Source organism: Copadichromis virginalis, linkage group LG2 (assembly GCF_057382275.1).
Source record: "Copadichromis virginalis isolate Kocher_CV1m ecotype Utaka linkage group LG2, C_Virginalis_male_GT1.1, whole genome shotgun sequence".
Lineage (NCBI taxonomy): Eukaryota > Metazoa > Chordata > Actinopteri > Cichliformes > Cichlidae > Copadichromis > Copadichromis virginalis.
In genome coordinates, this window is record NC_140619.1 from 27,423,695 (window position 1) to 27,439,994 (window position 16,300).

General features: G+C 40.9%; 3 protein-coding genes across 8 annotated transcripts in view; 1 reads left to right on the forward strand and 2 right to left on the reverse strand.

Annotated features, from left to right (window-relative positions):
* The window catches only part of znf185 (zinc finger protein 185 with LIM domain), a 17,808-nt gene extending 16,410 nt beyond the window's left edge, over positions 1 to 1,398 (reverse strand). For all 3 annotated transcript variants that reach the window (XM_085476500.1, XM_085476509.1, XM_085476491.1), the window contains exons 1-2: positions 1,247 to 1,398; positions 291 to 354 (exon numbers count right to left, since the gene is read on the reverse strand). In XM_085476500.1, coding sequence (XP_085332626.1) covers positions 291 to 300 — 10 coding nt within the window. In that variant the 5' untranslated portion in view covers positions 301 to 354; positions 1,247 to 1,398. The remainder of the gene's footprint in view (positions 1 to 290; positions 355 to 1,246) is intronic.
* Positions 1,399 to 3,613: 2,215 nt separating this feature from the next.
* nsdhl (NAD(P) dependent 3-beta-hydroxysteroid dehydrogenase NSDHL) lies at positions 3,614 to 9,726 on the reverse strand. Its single transcript, XM_085476580.1, has 7 exons — positions 9,461 to 9,726; positions 9,205 to 9,366; positions 8,807 to 8,953; positions 8,577 to 8,705; positions 6,790 to 6,932; positions 5,090 to 5,192; positions 3,614 to 4,991 (listed from the first exon to the last, which is right to left on the reverse strand). Exons 1-7 carry the CDS (start codon positions 9,479 to 9,481, stop codon positions 4,659 to 4,661), a joined length of 1,038 nt encoding a protein of 345 aa, XP_085332706.1. The 5' UTR covers positions 9,482 to 9,726; the 3' UTR covers positions 3,614 to 4,658.
* Positions 9,727 to 11,910: 2,184 nt separating this feature from the next.
* cetn2 (centrin, EF-hand protein, 2) lies at positions 11,911 to 15,802 on the forward strand. 4 transcript variants are annotated; one of them, XM_085476663.1, is made up of 6 exons: positions 11,911 to 12,080; positions 12,215 to 12,364; positions 12,524 to 12,688; positions 13,128 to 13,256; positions 13,346 to 13,483; positions 13,707 to 15,802. In XM_085476663.1, exons 2-6 carry the CDS (start codon positions 12,362 to 12,364, stop codon positions 13,794 to 13,796), a joined length of 525 nt encoding a protein of 174 aa, XP_085332789.1. In that variant the 5' UTR covers positions 11,911 to 12,080; positions 12,215 to 12,361; the 3' UTR covers positions 13,797 to 15,802. The 4 variants fall into 4 exon arrangements, with proteins under 4 accessions (XP_085332789.1, XP_085332790.1, XP_085332788.1 ...); XM_085476664.1 differs by having other exon boundaries at positions 12,285 to 12,364; XM_085476662.1 differs by lacking the exon at positions 11,911 to 12,080 and adding an exon at positions 12,089 to 12,157 and having other exon boundaries at positions 12,285 to 12,364.
* The last annotated feature ends 498 nt before the right edge of the window (positions 15,803 to 16,300 follow it).

Here is a 16,300-nt window from a genome sequence, read left to right on the forward strand (position 1 = left end):
GAGATACAAACATGTGCATATCACACACCCGCACACAAGCTCACATTTGAGATATGATACACACTATATGCTGCATCATAATGACAGCTTAGTAATTGTCTGCTTGATAGCTTCTAAGATATACAGTCCCCCTTTGAGCCAGAAGACACTATATCATCAACCACTTGTAGTTTGCCTTAAATCAGGGTAATAAGTGAATTTATAGCCAAGAGCCTGGCACAGATGCATAATACTCCCAGCTTTTATTGGAGGAAACACATCATCTCACATTAAAATCAAAATCTGCTCACCTTTTGACATGCTTGTTTCACGGGGTTCTCGCTCTCTTCTTTTTTCTCTTTTCTTTGCAGGCCACTAAATTATAGATAATTCAGAGAGATGATTGGCATCTTGTAAAAATTAGGCGTATGATGTGAGCAGCGAGTTGCAACTTTGTTCCCACACTATGTCCCCTCCCATTGAGAAACATGTGCTGTGTCAAACATTCCTCAGTTTCATCCTTAAAACATGCAGACGATCCTGTCTGTCCACTTTCCAAAATATGCAGCGATTGACCAAATATGAATGGACGCAGATAGGCATTCTGTGTATCTGACACTCTGTAACAATATAAACTGGCCCACATAAGATTAACCTGATTACACAAATATCGCTTTCTATTCGCTCATTTCCAAATGAACTGAGCCCCAGCTATTTAGGATCAGAAAACAGAAACGAGTTGCTCAGAGGCAAGCCTACGTACTCAGGGGAACTTCAGTAGAAAGGGGAAAATACTAATGAAACAATCACAAGTGTACCCTTATCTGAAAGTAGACACAGAGTAGAGCTTATGCAAAACTGTGGAGTATTGTTAAAGTCAGAATGCAAATATCACTTTTTTAAAAAAGTCCTTCCTTAGGCTGTGAATTCATTCCCTTTGGAGTAAGTCGGCGCAATATCTCTTGAGGATTTTCCTGAATATTGGTGACAAAACAAACTGAGGGCTCAGAGACCATATTTATCTTCGGTTTAGCACATCAGTCTATAAGAGATAAATGATTAATGAAAGCCAATAGCATTTTAAAGCAAGCCCCGAGCACGATAGGAAGCAATCATGGCAAAGAAACATCCAGAAAATGAGAGGGCAGACACTCATAGTGAACACTTTCAACAAACAGTTTATATAACCCAACCAATCCGATCACTCTGACACTTTTAAAATACACAAAATATCATGTCATGAATAAGTGAACACCAGAGTTCCTACCTGCTGTCACTTTATATCCAGCACAGGAAGATTTGTTGAGGATCTGTGTCCTAGTGAGTGTGGTTGGTGTGAACAGAGGAAAAGTCTTTCTCTGTCTAACAGGTGTCTCAGCCCGACGTATTAGCCAACAGGTACAGGCGTGAGCACTAACAAGCCCAGCCAGTCAAGGGAGGTAAATATGGGGTGGAGCAGCGTGTGTGTGTGTGTGTGTGTGTGTGCGTAAGAGAGGTTGCTAAGAATTAATTTCTGTTTACTATATCTGGGCTTTGTTCATGGATGACAGCAAGCACATACCTGTCGCACAGGTGGCTGGCAATCAATGCTTAGAACCAGCAAGGCATAGGGGCAACGACAAGGTGCACTGCATGGCAAACATAAACGAAGTGACACACAGCAACATCTCCTTTGGGAAACACTCGTCTCATGCTCACTGGGTAGGACAGCCCAGGAAGCACAAGCATTAAAACAAGAACAAGAACACAGCACAGAGCCGAGATAATGAAGAGAAACAGCGGTCGTCAGAAAAAATAGAACACAAGCTTGGAACATTCTTAATTTTATTCTTAAAGCAAAGGTGTTTTATACTTTCACATGTGTTTCTGTGAAGGAAAAATCATGAATGCTGGCGTGAACATTGAATTTCTTATATAAGCTCTGGTAAAGGTCATTTATGGATTACCCTGTGCTTTGCAATACGCAGGATATCCTAGGAAGAAAAACAAATGAAAGCCCATTGTAAACAAACTGTTTGCTCAATCCGAGCGACTATATCCATGTTTGTGTAAGAGAAAGTCAAGGATGTGCCTGCAATTGTCGAGCAATTTTTTTCTCCTACAAATGGCAAAAGAACACTTTCTGAGCATTTGGCCACAGTTTCAACTTTCTGAAACCACACTGTGCCTTAGAAAAAGCACAAAAACCCCATAAACAGTCTGTGTACATATTTACGAGGCCGTTTCAAAATCACAGAAAGGGTGTAGATAGGTTTCACAACACGTCACAGAAAGTAGGTGGAAGAGGAAATTGGCAACTCTGAATGCCAAAGTGTCGCTCTGGCAAGCACACTTGCAAGTGTAAATGCTAACGTGTATTATTCACCTGGATCTCTCTCCCTTGTTCCCTTGTAGAAGAAACCAGTCAGACGGCCTTGCCCAGTGGCTCTGACTCTAGCAAGTGAATCATTAGGGTGCTGCTGCTCAGAATTAAAATGAGAATGCAAAGTATCTGAACATAACCCCCACCTTATTCTCACCACACTAAGACAAGGAATGACAGAAATGCTGAACAGGGAAAAGACAAACTTAAGTAATGTAACCAATGCATTTAACGCAGTGAAGCACGTCAGTGTCGACGACTTCATTGGTATCTCAACTTTCTCATTTCCATGTAGGAGATGGATGTGTAAATATTAAGATTATAGCTGTGTTTTAGTATTACCCATCCCATCATTGTTTTTAATGACAGTGCTTGAATAACACAGAGTCTCCCTGACTCATCAAAGCACACGCCATGCTTATGACACCCAGCACCTAACAGCTGAGTGACTGGAACCTGTGGATGTTAATCTAGTTCACATGATGTCATATCAGAATTTTATTAGACTGATGTGCATGCATTTACCTGTGCACTGAAACCACTACTGGTGGCTGCGTTTATTTCTCCTCTTATATCAGAAATGGTGCACTCACATTCTGCTAATTTTCTCCTCAGGATGTCGTCCCCGTGGACAACAACACAAGATACCGACCCAAGGAAGTATTTTGGTACAGAGGTTAGCAGAGGTTTGTTCTCTCATTGTGCAGGAACAAGATCCTGGGTTTGAATCCACTGCCTGGCCATGACCTTTCTGTGTGGAGTTCGCGGATTCTCTGTGGGTACTACGGCTTCCTCCCATGTAGGTCCAAAGACCTACACATTAAGCACTATGGTGATTTAAAATTGGTTGTAGGTGTAAGTGTGAATCACTCTATTAGACATTTAACAAACAGGTACGTCCAGTGCATTCCCCATCCCTCACCCTATGACAGCTGAGATGTTCCAGCCCAAACCGGATGAAGACATGAATGGTTGGATATTCATAGGGAATATGAACAGTCCCAAAAAAGTAAAAAAAAATATATATATCATAATGATGTGAGAGTGTTGTTTAAACAGTAGTTCCCCTTGGGGAGGTCTGGAGTTATAGCAGACTGCAGAGACTAAATAAAAATAACAGATGGCTCTGCCCTGCAGGCAAGGTGTGGGCAACTTTGTAAAAGTGCTGCCAGGTAAGCAAAGAGCAGATAATAAACCTGCACTAACTACCACAACTACAAAAAAAAAAAAAAAAAAAACAACAACAAAGAAATCCCCTTGGCTTCAACACAGTGTGTAATAAAGAGAGACCCAAATGTATTGGCTGTCAAAATCCTGATTTCTGTCGTGACGCCAAACAAGTTAGGACTTGTTTTTTCTGTAATGTCCCACACTGCAGATGCATTTCTAACCAATTAGTGTTTCAATGAAATTGTGTATCGGTTTATGGCTGAAGGATGCGTCTGAGAGCCTTGTTTGCGTGGGCATGTTTGCAGTGACGGTGCAGTCAATTCTCTTAGAAAAGTTTTCCACATACTTCTGGAACCTGACTGCAGGGATTTGTCCCCTTTCAGCTACGAGATGATCAGCGAGGTCAACCACTGATGTTAGGCAATAAGACCTGGTTTACAATCAGCCAGTTAAGCTATCCCAGAGGTATGTGACAGGGTTGAAGTCAGGGCTCTGTGAAGGCCATTCAAGTTCTTTTCACTCCAAACTCTGAAAAACATTTCCTAAGAAAACCTCACGTTGTGCATGAGGGCATTGTCAAGTTTAATCAGCAAAGGACTTTCTGCCCAGACAGTTGGAACAAATATGTAAGCACAAGACTGTCTACAGTATCGCTGAAGATTTCACTTAACAGCATGTCAGAAACTTGTGCAACGTCTGTTCCAGGCCAAACATTCACATAATCATATATTACACACATGTAAATATATATATGTTCTATCAAGAGCATGTGGAGGAATGTATAAAGGCATTTTGAAAACTCAAGAGCAGCATCTCAGTGTTTACAAGTACAAAGAACAGAAGACAACAAAAATCAGCTGTGATCACTGTACTGGCATTAAGAGTGGATGTACTCTGCAGTTTGTGTATGATCAGACTGCAATAAGGGCACCAATACCAGCACCATCTGCTGCCATCTACTGGTGGAATGCTACATGAAAAATAAAAAAGGCATACAAATGCTTCACATGGTGAAGTTTATCTATCACTAGTGACTTCCATCATTTTCCATTTAGTATTACCGCATCACATTATTCTCATTATGAGTTTAATTGTATAAATGCCCAGAGCTCTACATGTCTCAGCAGTCTCTAATTCCAGCCACCTGTCAAGCCTCGCATCTGAGATGAGGATAGCTCTCTACGGTGCGTGCAATCGCATCCTTCAGGCTGACCACCGGTGTGTAGCCCAGGTCTTCTTTGGCACGTTTACAGTTGTAGTAGTGGTGGGTTCCAGCCAGAGCCACTCTCATCGGTGTAAAAGTTGGCTTGAAAGATATTAAAGGACTCAATAGTACGGACAGCAGCCAGAGGAGAAGCGCCAGTCCGTACACCAAACTGTAAGGCAGGTGGTAGCGGGGAGGAGGATATCCAAGACCCACCAATACTTGAGACATGAAGTCCCAAAAGCGAATTGGCTCATCGTTGGTTATGTGATATGGCTGGAAGACAAATGGAGAAAAATTAAAGTAAATTAACTGATCGAAAAGCATGTTAACCACTTGGTGCCACCACTGCTGTGGATTTTATTTTAACTAACCTTCCCACATATGGGGGAGTCTGCTCTCAGCCGTTCAGCAGCCAGAATGTGTCCATGAACTACATTCTCCACAAAGGTGAAATCTACCAGATTGGTTCCATCACTGAAGGAGACAAAAACTAATTATTTAACTGAAAACCATCAAGACATCCTTTTTGAAAATAAGTACTAGGATCTAATAATTAGTGGTAGTAGCACGCTTTCATGCTGCTTTCACAGGAATTACAATGTTAAGTAGCTGTTGTCAGATGCTGCTAATCACATGAACAGTTGATTATCAGCAAGTGCGAGCACTGCTATGAAAGCAAACGTTTGAGCGCTTTATTGGCATTGAGCAGTCAGGTGTGTGGTAACACAATGCCACAATTCTCCCAGGAGTGAACAACTCAGCAAATTCACCCCAAGATCAGATTGAGTAATATTCAGAAAACTGCCCAAAAGCTACATCTCAGACTGTACATGTGTAAGTTGGCGTGTTAAAAGTTAAAGTTCGTGACAGTACAATTCGTAAAAAACTGAAAAAGTACAGCCCATTTGTAAGGACTGCCAGGAGAAAGCCTCTTCTGTCATAAAAGAACACGGCAGCACAGCATAGGTTGGCATAATTACATCTGAACAAACCACAAGAGTTCTCGAACAATTTCCTTTGGATGGACCAAACCAAAGTTGAGATGTTTGACCAGAATACACAGTGCCACATTTGACAAAACCCAAACACATCATATTAGCATAAACATGGTAATGGAGGGAATCATGATTTTGGCTCGTTTTGCAGTCACGGGACCCGGACACCTTGCAATCAACGAGTCGACCATGAAAAGTATTCTAAAGTCAAATGTAAGAACATTCATCCGACAGCTAAAATTCTGGCAAAACTGGGTTACGCAACAGGACAATGATCCCAAACACAGCTGAATGGCTGAAAAAGAACAGAATCAGTATGTTGCAATGAACCAGTCAAAGTCCACACCCCTTCCTGGCTGAAATACCATAGAAGGCCTTAAACAGAGTTGTGGGTAAACATCAATGAACTGAAGCAATGTTGTAAAAAGGAGTGGGCCAAAATTCCTCCACTTTTATGTGAGAGATTGATAACGTCATACAGAAAGCAATTCAAGTTTGTTTTGTTTTTCACATGGCTGTGTGGGCTGAGCCACTATCTCAAGGCTGCTTTCAGCTTCGTATTTCAGAAACACCAATACTTCACTGATAACTTAACTTGTTTATTAGAAGAGAATGCTAAAATCCTTGATTCAACTCGGTATTGTTTCACCATCAAAACCCACTCAAGACCAAAGAAAGCCTCGCTTTCAAATCCTACAACTCCATGTTGTCACTTTCTGTCAAATGCTGTGAGTCCAGCCTTCCACACCACAAACAACACATCACAGTGTTTTATGCTGAAGGCAGTACATGCAGATGCAGCAGCTGCTGGCTCCCTCAAAAATATATTGGGGGGTGTTTTTCTTGTCTTTTTGCTGACGCAGGCTTTACTCTGAGCTCTTATGACACACGTGCACTGATGTCGTCAAAGAAGCATAGGAATTGGACTAAAATCAGCAGACCTTCAGATCATCAGCAGTGATTGTTGCTGAACTGATTATCATTTAGTCTTATCAGTTTGTTAGTTGTGTTTTATCATATTCAAGCTGTTTCTATTAAGTGAGTGATTATTAAATTTTTAAAATGCTATGACTCACCCAATGATGAATTTCATTTTGCCCCTGCGAGCCGTGTCCACCAGGATGGGAACCAGCTGTGGATCTCGAGGACCAAAGATGCCGTGAGGCCGAATTGCAACTGTGAGGAAGCCCTTTTGCTTGTCACAAGCCTTGAGGACCAGCTAAACACAAAAAACAGAATAGGATACAGCTGCAAAAGAGTGTCTGCAACTTCCAGACTTCAGCTCTAAGCCCCTACAGGCCTCACTTTTCTCAGACAACCCACAGAATAGCAAATGGACAAGAAACAAGAATTAAGGAATAAAAATTTGGAGGGAAATAAATGTAACATTTGGACTCTCTCTGCACTAATACGCATTTAAAAACAAAAACAAATTTAGCCTATGTGCTTTTGAACCTCATCATTTAGATGTCAGGTATCATAGGCTGTGCACCCAAGCCAAAAACCTGTTTTTCCATAAGGCAGCTGTTCTAGCGGTGACTAGATTTGAATTCTTTGAATTGGCTCTGATGGTTCAAGAACAGTTTTTAACCTAACTTACGTTAATATAGAAACCATTAACTCGAACGTTAAAATGTTACCAGATTAAATATTGGATCTTAACAAAATAATGCAACAAGATCATGTGGAGAATGCATGTATATATGCATTTAAAAGCAAAAGAAGTACCGTAGGCTAGTAGGAATTTTTATTTGTTCGCATGTTAATAATAATAATAATAATAATAATAATAATAATAATAATAAATAATAGATTGCATTTATATAGCACTTTTCGAGACCCTCAAAGCGCTTAACAATTCCACTATTCATTCACATTCACACACTGGTGGAGGCAAGCTACAGTTCCCTGTGGGCTTGCATGGGCTTCCTCTGGGTAGTCTGGCTTCCCCCCCACAGTCCAAAGACATGCAGGTTAGGTTCAACACGCTCCAAAGCCCTATTGGTGACTCTAAACTGGCTGTAGGTGTGAATGGTTGTCTGTCTTCAGGTGTTAATCCTGTGATAGATTGGCAGCCGGTCCAGGGTGTACCCCACCTTTCGCCCTATGACAGCTAGAATAGGCTCCAGCCCCCTGTGACCGTGAATTGGATAAGTGGAAGAAGATGGATGGAAAAAGAGGTATACTATTAGATGGCTCAAATGTGGCCCTCCATTGTATAACAACTGAGTAATGAAAGATAGGAAGATATGTCAGATGGAACAAATAATATGTTGAGAATTCAAAAAAAGATCTATTCATCATAATATTGCTGAGATGAGTCAGTTTACAGATTGGAAACAATACACAAATCTGTGTATTTATGCATTCATGCACAATCCACTGTGAGGTCTTTGTTTCTCGTTTTTCTCTCTTCCTTATACCGTTATATTTGTCTTAAATTATCCATTTTATTTTAATATATTTAATAACATTTGCATCTCCATAATCTGCATAATTACTCCAGCTGTTCTGTTCAGCCATTATCAAGATGAGGGTTTTTTTTTTCTATGTATCTAACTGTACAGATACAAACAGTCTAGATGAGGCTTAAAAATGTGACAATAGAAAACAAGAGGCTAAATTATACTTGTAAATGCATTCAAATGAAATGCAAATGAAGAGTTTATTATTTCTCCTGTTCTCTCTAAAATGTATGACTGACTGCATCAAAAAGTGGAAATTAGAGCCTTCATTTCACTCCTATTTTGGTTTAAAATAAGAAATAAAAATTTCTCTCTTGCCTTTGGGCTACAGTGCCAACTACAGGGCCTTGCCAGTCACACCAACAAACTCGAATACACCCTCCTACGTTCCTGCCTACCTTCTCCTGCTCAATTTTGGTCTTTGTGTAGTAGTCAATGGGCTTCTTGGCATACGGCAGATCCTCTCTCCCGTTCTTAACGTCAGTCCCCTCAAACACCACGCTGGCACTGCTGGTCAGGACCAACCTCTGGCAAAGAAAAAAACAAAACAAAACTGCACATTAAAGACACTTTGTCTTCTCTTATTCTCTAAAGAGTGAACTTTAGGCACCTAAATGCTCTCCCTCACCTGTACTCCAGACTCTATACAGGTCTGGATAACAGTCTGTGTGCCCTGGATGTTGACCCTCTCAAACAGAGCACGGTCGTCACTGGCAGGCGATGGAGAGGCACAGTGAAAGACCAAGGACACATCCTTCAGAGCTGCCAGCAGAGCCTGGAGCAGAACAAAGCAGACACCTGGTGAAATTTGGTTTGCATTTGTTTGTCCTGGGGAAGGAGTTTTGTTATCTGGTGCAAGAATGAATTAGAAAATTGCACTTAAAGAAATCTTTACTCTTTAAACTGACCCGATAAGCAATAATTTAAGGTCTTTTAACCCGATTATCACCCAATATTTTGTGGTCTAGCCATTTTTTTTTCTTTTTTGACCTTTGAGCCCTCAGAGATCTGAAAGAGCAGCCTCACTTGTTTGTCGCACAGGTCTCCCTGGTAGAAGGTGACGCCGGGCAGCTCGTAGCTCTGACGGATGTCAAACACAGAAACAGAGTAGCCTCGGTCCAGCAGCTTCTCCACCAGGTGTCTGCCCAAGAAACCGGACCCCCCGATGACCGCACACCGTTTACTACTCTGTATCAAAACAAGCGGGGGGCGATTACTGACAAGCACAAGTGAATATAAAATATCAAAGCACAACTGGGCTGATAATGATGTTTTAACTCACCGGTCGCACACGTGTAGCCATGGGAAACCAATGAGAAGTGACCAACACGTAAGTAAACCGTGGTGGGTCTCAGGCAGCGTGGGAAAAAGTTTTGCGTGGAGAAAATCGATGCTCAGCGCAGACAAGATAAATGTGACGACTTTTCGTACAAGAAGCATGCGACACTGTTTCCTGTGTCATATACCCGAGCCCAAGGAAACCGCGCACGACCCACCTGAAATGTTCAATCAGCTGAGAGAGAACCGCTCTCTCATTGGTCAAGTCACGAAGCTGACCCTTGCGAAAAGCCAGTAGTATTTGGGATACGTCAAAGAACGCCACCACATTGACCAATCAGGGGGCAGAAGCTTATTTCAGCCGTCCGCCAGCTCAAAAACCACGCCCCCTTGAAAATCTACCTTCAAGGAGCCAGCTTGAAAATCGTGATGTTTGATACTTAGTAGCCCAACAATCAACATCTTTTCTGCAGTATATCCGCTATCTCTCCTCTGCACATGTCCAAACCATCTCAGCCTTACTTCAAACATTTTGTTCTACAAGCCACTCAAACAGAGCTTACACAACTGCCAAAAATGAAAGTACTGCAAGCAGAGTGAAGGCTTTATAATGTGAGGCGTGTTGGCATATACAACCAGTAGCGGTTTTTGATAGGGGCGACACGGGCAGTCCTCGGTGCGCCTGCTCGCTGCTGAAGTCAAAGTAAACTTTATTGTCATCTATGCTACATACAGTCCAGTATATAGAGAGACAATACGACGAGGCTCCAGTTACAGCAGTGCAAGTAAACAAACAATAAATATAAGAAGAGTAAGAAAATAAATATACACTTTAGGACCAGGAGTAAAGGGATCAATAACAATTTAAAATGTATAATTTACAGTTTGATGATTTAAAGTCTCACACACAACCCATCGAAAAGGGAGGGGGGGCGGCTGCTTCCAAATAGAGCACATTTCATTCATAATGATGTAAATCCAAGCCCATTATGTATTCCTTATTTGAATCCTGGGTTGTGCGAAATCCCAGAAATTCACCCTAGACAAAGCCAGTCTGTGAACTAAGGTGTAGGTCTATTAGGTTATGTTGTGGTGATCCTCGGGTTGGGGGATTTGTGTTCATACTGGAGTGCAAAATTAAAACCAATGGAAGATGGACAAGAAAAGTTCAAAGTCATCAGGTGCTCAGCTTAGAAAAAAGAGAAGAGGAAGAGAAACGAGCAAAAGATACAGGAAAGCAGATGTGTCATTGGATAATGGCAGGTCATCCTGAAACAATCAGAATCAGAATCAGAATACTTTATTAATCCCTAAGGAAATAATGTGGATTACGGTTGCTCCAAAAATAAATCGTAAAACTCCAGAGGGAGTGTTCGCCCAGGGCGCCAAACAGGCTAGGACCGCCACTATACAACAGTGATAAAAATGAAGAATAGAAAAAATGACGCTAAAGAAAAAAATATATAAAACTGAGATCGTGCAAAAGAGCATGAATAAATAATATGCACACAGTGAGTCTGAGAAACAACAGCAAGAAGGTATAATACAGACTCGTGTTTGTGTGAGTTTTGCAGAGAGCAGCGGAATTGATTTCTTGAAGCGTTCTTTATGGCAGCAGGGTTCAGAAAGTCTGAGGGAGAATGAGGTCTGCTGGGTCTGCTGGGTGGAATGAAGCAGGGATGAGAGCAGCTATATCAGTGAACCTCTGCTCCTCACTTACTCCAGCGCATCCAGATTCAGGCCAATGATGCTTCCAGCCTCGTGGATTAATTTGTTGATCCTGCAGGCATCTCTGGCACAGATCTCCACCATCTCGGTGCATATATTACAAGATCTGTGCTTAAGCATAAATAACTTGCTCACATATGATGCAAATGTCACAGAGTGTAGAAAAGTGTGTAGAAAAAATTAAATAAATAGATATATAAATAAAATAAGAAGAGCCTTCTAATTGCAGTATTAAACTCCATATAACTTGGACTAATAACTTCTCGTTTCATGTTCTTCTTTATTGATTCTGGAGAAGATTATGCTTTTTCCACGTCGTGCTAACCCTTATTATTATTATTATCATTGTGCATTATTGTGAGCAATGATGAGTTTATATAAGACTGTATTATATTGTGTTGTATATAAGCGTTTTATTTTACTTTTATATTTTTAATTTATGTTCTTTAGTGTGCACTGGGGGCCGTGGATGCATTGCAATTTCAAATTCCTGTCTATGATCTGTACTTATGGTTTTTGACAATAAAGCTGACTTTGACTTGATTTATTGTCTCATCAGACTGTGTTAGACTCTCAGTGTGTTTCTGAATCCCTAGCACGGAGGAAATTAAACTGATTACCACGAGGAATCACACCATTTACATAATGAAATGACATCATATCTATTTAGGTATGACTTCTCAGATCTCCACATTATCTCCAAGCAGCTTCTATCCGTAGCACACCTTCTGCGCCGCTGTGAATGTTGTTACCGTAAAGCACCCCGTGATTTTCACCAACCAATCAGCTTTTTTCCCGACTGTTGCGTTTGATTTCTACTTCTCGTTGTGCCTCCGTGCATCCTTTCTCTAACTCCTCCACATCCAGGAACCACTGGTTGTCCGCTGGCACAAAAGGTAAACAAATCAAACATCCGCTTCGTGACACAAGCTGGTTCGCCTGCGCTTTTCTTTTTTCATCCACATTTTAGCAGGTAGGCTGTTACAGCGAAATAAGAACGATGCTTTACTGTATAACATATTTCTCCCAGACTAGGTGTCATTAAAGCAGTGATGTAAACTGGAAACCGCTTTATTGTCTTCCCCTTCCCAAAATGACAGCGTCACAGCCCAGACGAAAACAGTGATTGGCCTAAAAGATCTGCAGCCAGATTTGCCAGGTACACATAGAGCAACTGATGGTGAGTGAACATATTTCATTATTTAGAAATTACGTAATTCCGTGTTCGTTTGTGGCATCTGACTGGTATAACTTGTAAACCGGCAGTGGTTAGGTATGGGGGAAAACACGTTTTGAATACAATACTTTATATTTTTTCCTCCTGTGTCCCCACCACCAGGCAACCGTTGCCAAGAGACCATCCCTGCAGGGTCCGGTGCCCCCTCCTCGCAAGAAGACAGCCCCCAAGCCAGAGCTGACGGAGGTACAGAAGCAGGAGATCCGGGAGGCCTTTGAGCTGTTTGACACTGATGGCTCTGGATACATCGATGTGAAGGAGCTTAAGGTAAAATATCTCATGCCCTGATGTCTACATGTACAGTTAGCTGCATATATAGTTATTTGGCACACTCATCATTTAGTGCTTCATTTAGCCAAACTTATTTAAGTTAAACTGAAATGATGACTATCGACCCAAAGTAAAGACTTTGTTCACTATTTTGAAAGGGCTTAAATATATAAGGGGATAAAATAAGTTCATTTTTAAAAATGTTTTTCTGCTGGTAAATACTCATTCTCATTGCACAGTGATGGACTCTGTTTGGAAGCAACCTTACAATCTTCTATTTGAAGTTTTTTTTTTTACCTTTTTTTAAGACCGGCTAAAGACCAGATTAATTGTTATTATGTCCCACTGATACGATACATAATTTATCCTGCCGCTGCTAAGGAAGGATAATTACCTATGTATGCTTTGAATATCTGCGTTTCTTACTCTGTGTCAGGTTGCCATGAGAGCTCTGGGATTTGAACCAAAGAAAGAGGAGATCAAGAAGATGATAGGTGAAGTTGATAAGGATGGCACAGGAAAGATCTCCTTTGCAGACTTCCTCATTGTCATGACGCAGAAAATGGTAGACATGTGTTGCATTGCTTTTAATTCTATGTTACTAAAGAGTTGTATTGTCCGGAGTAAAGTACTCTCCCTCTTCTCTAATTTTAGGCTGAAAAGGACTCTAAGGAGGAGATCTTAAAAGCTTTCCGGCTGTTTGATGACGACGAGACGGGCAAGATATCATTCAAGAATCTGAAGAGGGTAGCCAAAGAGCTTGGGGAGAACCTGACAGATGAAGAGCTGCAGGTGAGGCTCTACATCATGGCATAAAAGAGCTAATAATAAAATATCAAAAGCATATTACTGTATCTAGCTGGTGGGTTGTGTTGACAAAGCCAAAGGCTGTGAAGGCAGTTTAGAATAATGTCAACACAGCATTTGCTCATGAATGCTATCAAGCCAGCTTGTTTTGCTTTCTCCATCTCTCAGTTCTTCTTTTCATTTCCTCGTGTTTTGTGTGTTTCTGCAGGAAATGATAGATGAAGCGGACAGGGATGGAGATGGGGAAGTGAACCAGCAGGAGTTCCTGCGCATTATGAAAAAAACCTGCCTGTACTGAAGCAAATGAAAGGCATTAAGGTTGGGTGGACCAGGCTGGATCAGTGAGGGTGTTTTGCTGCTCATCCATTTATCCAGAAAACAAAACCTTATTATCGTTGTATAGTGCCATAATTTTTTTTTAAATCAGTCAAGACATTTAAGCTTCAAAAACTACAATCATTACAAAACCTTTAAAGACTTGGACAAAAAGTCTAGCAAAATGCCAAACCACCCTTCTTTCAGTTACATGACAACATACTGCCAAAACTGTAAGAGTACACCCTCTTACCTGTTAGAATGCTGCATTCATTTATGAAGGTTATATATTGATAATATTATAGAGGTTATTCATCGTGCCTGCACCAATACAGTGACACGTAGTACATTCCAGCGCTTTGTGTGATACTTTGTGCATTATGTTAGCAGTGTCTGTTCACTCTCGTATACTGGTGACTCCCATTACCGTCTCATGTTTCGGCTCTTTTATACTGGTTTTCCTGGGAAAATTTGCAATGCAGTGAAGGTGTTTGTTAACCACTGACGACTGGAGAGCGCTCTGTCTCATCTCCGTGCTGCCTGTGGATTTGTGCCTGTGCCTCTTAAAGGGGTAATTCTCACAATCAGGGAAGCTGCCTCTTAGCACACCATCATCTTGGATCCCACACCTACAGGCCATTACACACCAAGTGCATTTTAAAAAAAGTGACATAAAATTTAGAATTTTTTTCTGTTCCAAACTTTTGCGGAAAATTCGTCCTCAAAACCAACATCAAGCGATGATGAGTCGGTCCTGGGAAGTTCTGGGTTCATCCAAGCTGTATCACGACTGCTTCCGGACATATTTCATGATGTCAGTGGGGCAGTTTGAGCTCTTGTTGGCAGAGTTGGGAACACATTCGTGTTCAGAGAGCCGACTGACCCAGAGCAGTGTCTGAGGTAAAATACTGTTATCTAACTATTTGTATATTCAGTACTGTGCATGATTCAAGGTACAGCACACTTCTTGCCAAGTGAAAAAATCGAGCTTGTTTCAAACATATAAATGACTGCATTAAGAATAGGTGACTCTCATAAAATATTTTTAACCAACAAAATATTCGCACAGATTTTATGCGTCCGGTGTGTAAAGCCTTAAGGCTGTGTAAAATAAAACATGGATGTAGCCTTGTGAAACCTTGTTTAGAAGCTTTCACTTGAACAATTTGCCCATTTCATTTTTTTTTTAAATAACTCTTTCACCCATAAAGATGACCTTTGAATGCCTCCCCGTACCTTTAATGACCACTTTGACAACTCTGTATTTATCAATAAAGGTGTGGTTTGACCACCTTTAGTGCTCAAATAGTTTCCAAGGGTAGTTGCATTTGCAGACACCCCCCTCACTAAATTCTGACCAACACACAGTCATTTTGTTGTACAAAAAAAACAGTCAGTTTAGAAAACAGCTTCAAGGGTTACTCTTAGTAGGCTTTTAACAGGTAACAGGCAACGCTGAGTTTAACTCTTAAAGAGTTAAACTCAGCATTACCTGGGTGTGACTGTGAAAGAAACAACACTGCTTGACCATATAGTAGTGAGTTGTCAACCAATAGGTATACCTGCACTAATACAGTTTTAAAAAAGAAGAATCAAAATAGCATCATGCTGATGTGAAACATGTGTCTGAGACCCTTATTTAGTGAAGAAGCTGTGTACTTAGCTTATAGGTCAAATAAGTACTACAGCAGTTTGTTTAAAGACCTTTGGAACTACAAGAGCTGCCCCTAGTGGCCTGTGAAGGAAATGCAGGCTTAAGTCAGTTTGCATTGGCTTCACTTTCCAGGTCCAGAAGCTGCGTCCTTGTTTTTTTTATGTACAGTTTTTGGTCACATTGTCTTAAAGGGATTGTTAATATATTTTCTGTCATGCTTTTGTGCGTATTTTATCATCAATATTCCTGAATGTTTTACATAATGTCTTGTGAATTGAATTATATAAACAGCACAACAGTATTTCAGTTAAAATTAAACCCATTGAAGCAATTTGTCCTCGTGTCCTGTTTATTTTTAAATGAGCATTGCTCATTTGAGTGGCTCGACTTTGGATTTATCTCCAATTTTTTTAAGTTGCATCATAAAACCTTGAATGTATTTTTTTCTGATGCTATTAAACACAGATACTATGCGGTCTTCTGCTGCTGTAGCCATTCTGCTTCAAGGTTTGACAGGTTCTGTGCTCTTCTGCATATCTTGGTTGTAATGAGTGATTATTTGAGTCACTGTTGCCTGAAGTTCTGACAGCTTGAAGCAGTCTGGCCAGTCTGACCTTCAGGAGGCCACCTTGACTATGCTTCAGTGTATTGGGTTGCTGCAATTTGTCTGAGTACTTAGATGCGATCTTTAATAAGCAGCTGAACAGATAACCAATCAAGTGGCCAGTGAGCATATATGCAGACTGGTTGTGCGTTAAGCCCAAGTAACACCTATCCCTATCCAAAACAGTATGTTGTCATGTGGCCTCCAAACAAAATACATAAAATAAACA